This window comes from Limulus polyphemus, unplaced genomic scaffold (genome assembly GCF_000517525.1).
Source record: "Limulus polyphemus unplaced genomic scaffold, Limulus_polyphemus-2.1.2 Scaffold6273, whole genome shotgun sequence".
Taxonomy (NCBI): Eukaryota; Metazoa; Arthropoda; class Merostomata; order Xiphosura; family Limulidae; genus Limulus; species Limulus polyphemus.
Genome location: NW_013671883.1, coordinates 55,418 through 58,421, shown reverse-complemented (window position 1 = coordinate 58,421; position 3,004 = coordinate 55,418). Strand labels below are relative to the sequence as shown.

General features: G+C 35.6%; 1 protein-coding gene across 1 annotated transcript in view; it reads right to left on the bottom strand.

Annotated features, from left to right (window-relative positions):
• Nucleotides 1-320: 320 nt before the first annotated feature.
• LOC106473554 (paramyosin-like) overlaps nucleotides 321-3,004 on the bottom strand; it is a gene marked incomplete at its 3' end in the record, with an annotated part of 17,399 nt that continues 14,715 nt past the window's right edge. The window contains exons 5-7 of the mRNA XM_013934238.2: nucleotides 2,412-2,525; nucleotides 1,857-2,102; nucleotides 321-517 (exon numbers count right to left, since the gene is read on the bottom strand). Coding sequence (XP_013789692.1) covers nucleotides 321-517; nucleotides 1,857-2,102; nucleotides 2,412-2,525 — 557 coding nt within the window. The remainder of the gene's footprint in view (nucleotides 518-1,856; nucleotides 2,103-2,411; nucleotides 2,526-3,004) is intronic.

The window sequence follows — 3,004 nt, the reverse complement described above, 5'->3', positions numbered from 1 at the left end:
ATAGACTGAAACAATTGGGGTATTACAACTGGAATGTTCAATATAAAGATGTATTATAACTGGAATGTTCAATATATAAAGATGTATTATAACTGGAATGTTCAATATATAAAGATGTATTATAACTGGAATGTTCAAATCTATAAAGATGTATTATAACTGGAATGTTGAATATATAAAGATGTATTATAACTGGAATGTTCAACCTATAAAGATGTATTATAACTGGAATGTTCAATATATAAAGATGTATTATAACTGGAATGTTCAATATAAAGATGTATTATAACTGGAATGTTCAATATATAAAGATGTATTACCGTAATTCCTCCACTTCGTCCTGGTGAGCCTGAACTTCTGTCTCGTACTTGGATTTCCAAGAAGCTACCTCGCCGTTAGCTTTAGATAGTTGTCGTTCCATTTCCAGTCGAGCCTCAGACTCTTCTTCAATCTGGACTTTCAAGGATTCTACTTCCAGTTCCAAAGTATGTACTTGCTGCTCCAAGCTGGATCGTTTCTGGGAAACAACTTGATATATATTCTATTTTATCAAGACGACGGTTTATTACAGTACTGAATATTCCAAACACTAGTTACCTGAGTCAGTGGTAAAACGTTGGAGCTGCTGATAGGACTGCCTTAACCCTACATTAGGCCTCGCTTGTAGAAGTTTAATAATTATATGAGGAGATATAATTATTATTATCGCATTTTTACCACACCAAAAGACGAACGCCGAATTTATATTTTTACTGTGTAGCATAGTATCAAAAAGGTGACCAGTGGACGTCAACAAATTGACAAATAGACAAATTATTCGTGTATTCTTCAATATGTAGATGAGTTGCTACACTGAGTTTCTTGGTGGAAATTGTTCGTCTACAAGCACATGTTGAGTGTCAATAACTAAGTAAAGTTATTTACTCTTTTTGGAAACGGTTGTTAAAATTAACATGCTATTACTGAAGACCAATGATCCTTCTTTATCAAGCTTTTTTTTTTTCTGGAACAGCAATGCAAGTATTTCCCACTCCTCGAGTGAAACTTTCCAGAAACCTACTAATATTTTAAGCCTAACTTCTAACTTTTAAGCCTAACTTCAAACAGACCTAAGTTTCTATTGGAGTTGCAATGGGAGACTGAGTCCTTCTAAGAACTTATGAGTGAAAGTAATGACGAATATGGAATAACATTTTAATCATACTATATCTGCCATACCCAGAGCCAACGAGACCTTACGCCAAATACCAGGGCTCATTAGGTCTACTGGGAATCGACGCACATAGTAGTGGTCTTTTTCTCGTAAAAAAAAGTCGAAGCAATTTGTGAACTATAAAAGACATACCCAAATTCATAACAATGGGTTTTTGGGTCGGAAGGTTCTGTTTTGAAGTAGGCACCAGTTCTTAATAAAAACGCTCTTCTTCAATATTTTTGTGACCATGGCTCTACATAGTTTATGTAGTTTAATATAACTACATTTATCCCCCAAAACAAGTATATGCTTCTCACGTGCCCCTATTTTTTTGAGGCCATTTCAACATTGCAAAGAAATTTTACATAATGGGTAACTAGTCTCTTTTGGGCTAATATTAACAGTTTATGCTCTGTCCTAATAGTTAAATTAGTTAATAACCTAAAAAATCTGGAGAATCTAATATTTTATAACAACTTATGAAACATCAAACAGTTTCAGTTGTATTCACTCTGTAGGCTTAGCTATGTAGATAATCGTGTTAAGATTGAGGCTATAAACAACAATGATAGCGTTAAAACTTTATCTTCGTTTATGCTCAACTAAATTTACACACCAAATCTTCATCTTTCAACAACTTATTTTTATATATTTTTCTTACTCTTTCTTCATCCTCTAGATGGCGCTTCGTTTCTTCAAGCTGGGTGGCCAACTGCGTCTTAACGTGGTTGACATTATCCAAGGAGATTTTATACTCGTGGATTTCCTTAACAAGCTCCGTATTTTCTGAGCTGAGCCGGGTTTTCTGGGAAGTGACTTCGTTCACAGTACGGTTCAATTCCTCTATTTGAACGTGCAGTTCGTGCACCTGGATGTCGAGTTTTTCCACAGTTTTTTGAAAGGCAAGCTATGCAAGAGAAATAGAATATATTTCTACTATTATTTGTATACAGTTTGTTTGCATAATTTTCTTTACAGTAAAGCATTCTCTTTCTGTGTGTTACAACGTCACTTTACCTTTAATCTCTTGACACGTTCTGACCTTGACCTTGATGATACCTACTTTACCTCTAATCTCTTGGGTAAAGTAGGTATAATCAAGGTCAAGGTCAGAACGTGTTCTAATCTCTTGACACGTTCTGACCTTGACCTTGATTATACCTACTTTGCCTCTAATCTCTTGACACGTTCTGACCTTGACCTTGATGATACCTACTTTATCTTTATTTGCACTCTCCACTTGAGCCAACAGTTCGTACACTTCAGACTGGAACTTCTGCTTTTCTCGTTCAATCCTACAGAAACAGGGTAAAACGACCAGTAAACAAACCTAGCTGGACACTCAGGAAACAAAAAAAAAGATAAAAACGGATAAAAAGAAAAACTGATGTGATAGAAACTCAGCTGTAGTATTGGTGGAAGTGACTTTATTTGGTTAATTTATATATCATTTCATTCCGTGTTTGTTTCCTCACTACAGAGTACGCGTTCAACTAGCTGATGTATTCAGAAGCCATTAGATCACTCATAGTTCTAAACTAAGAAAAGTCGAAATAAGCAACTACTTGTTGTAACCAATGATTCTGTCTGCAACTCAAAGCAATGAACTGGGAACCAATGATTCTGTCTGCAACTCAAAGCAATGAACTGGGAACCAATAATTCTGTCTGCAACTCAAAGCATTGAACTGGGAACCAATGATTCTGTCTGCAACTCAAAGCAATGAACTGGGAACCAATGATTCTGTCTGCAACTCAAAGGAATCAACTGGGAACCAATGATTCTGTCTGCAACTCAAAGCATTGAACT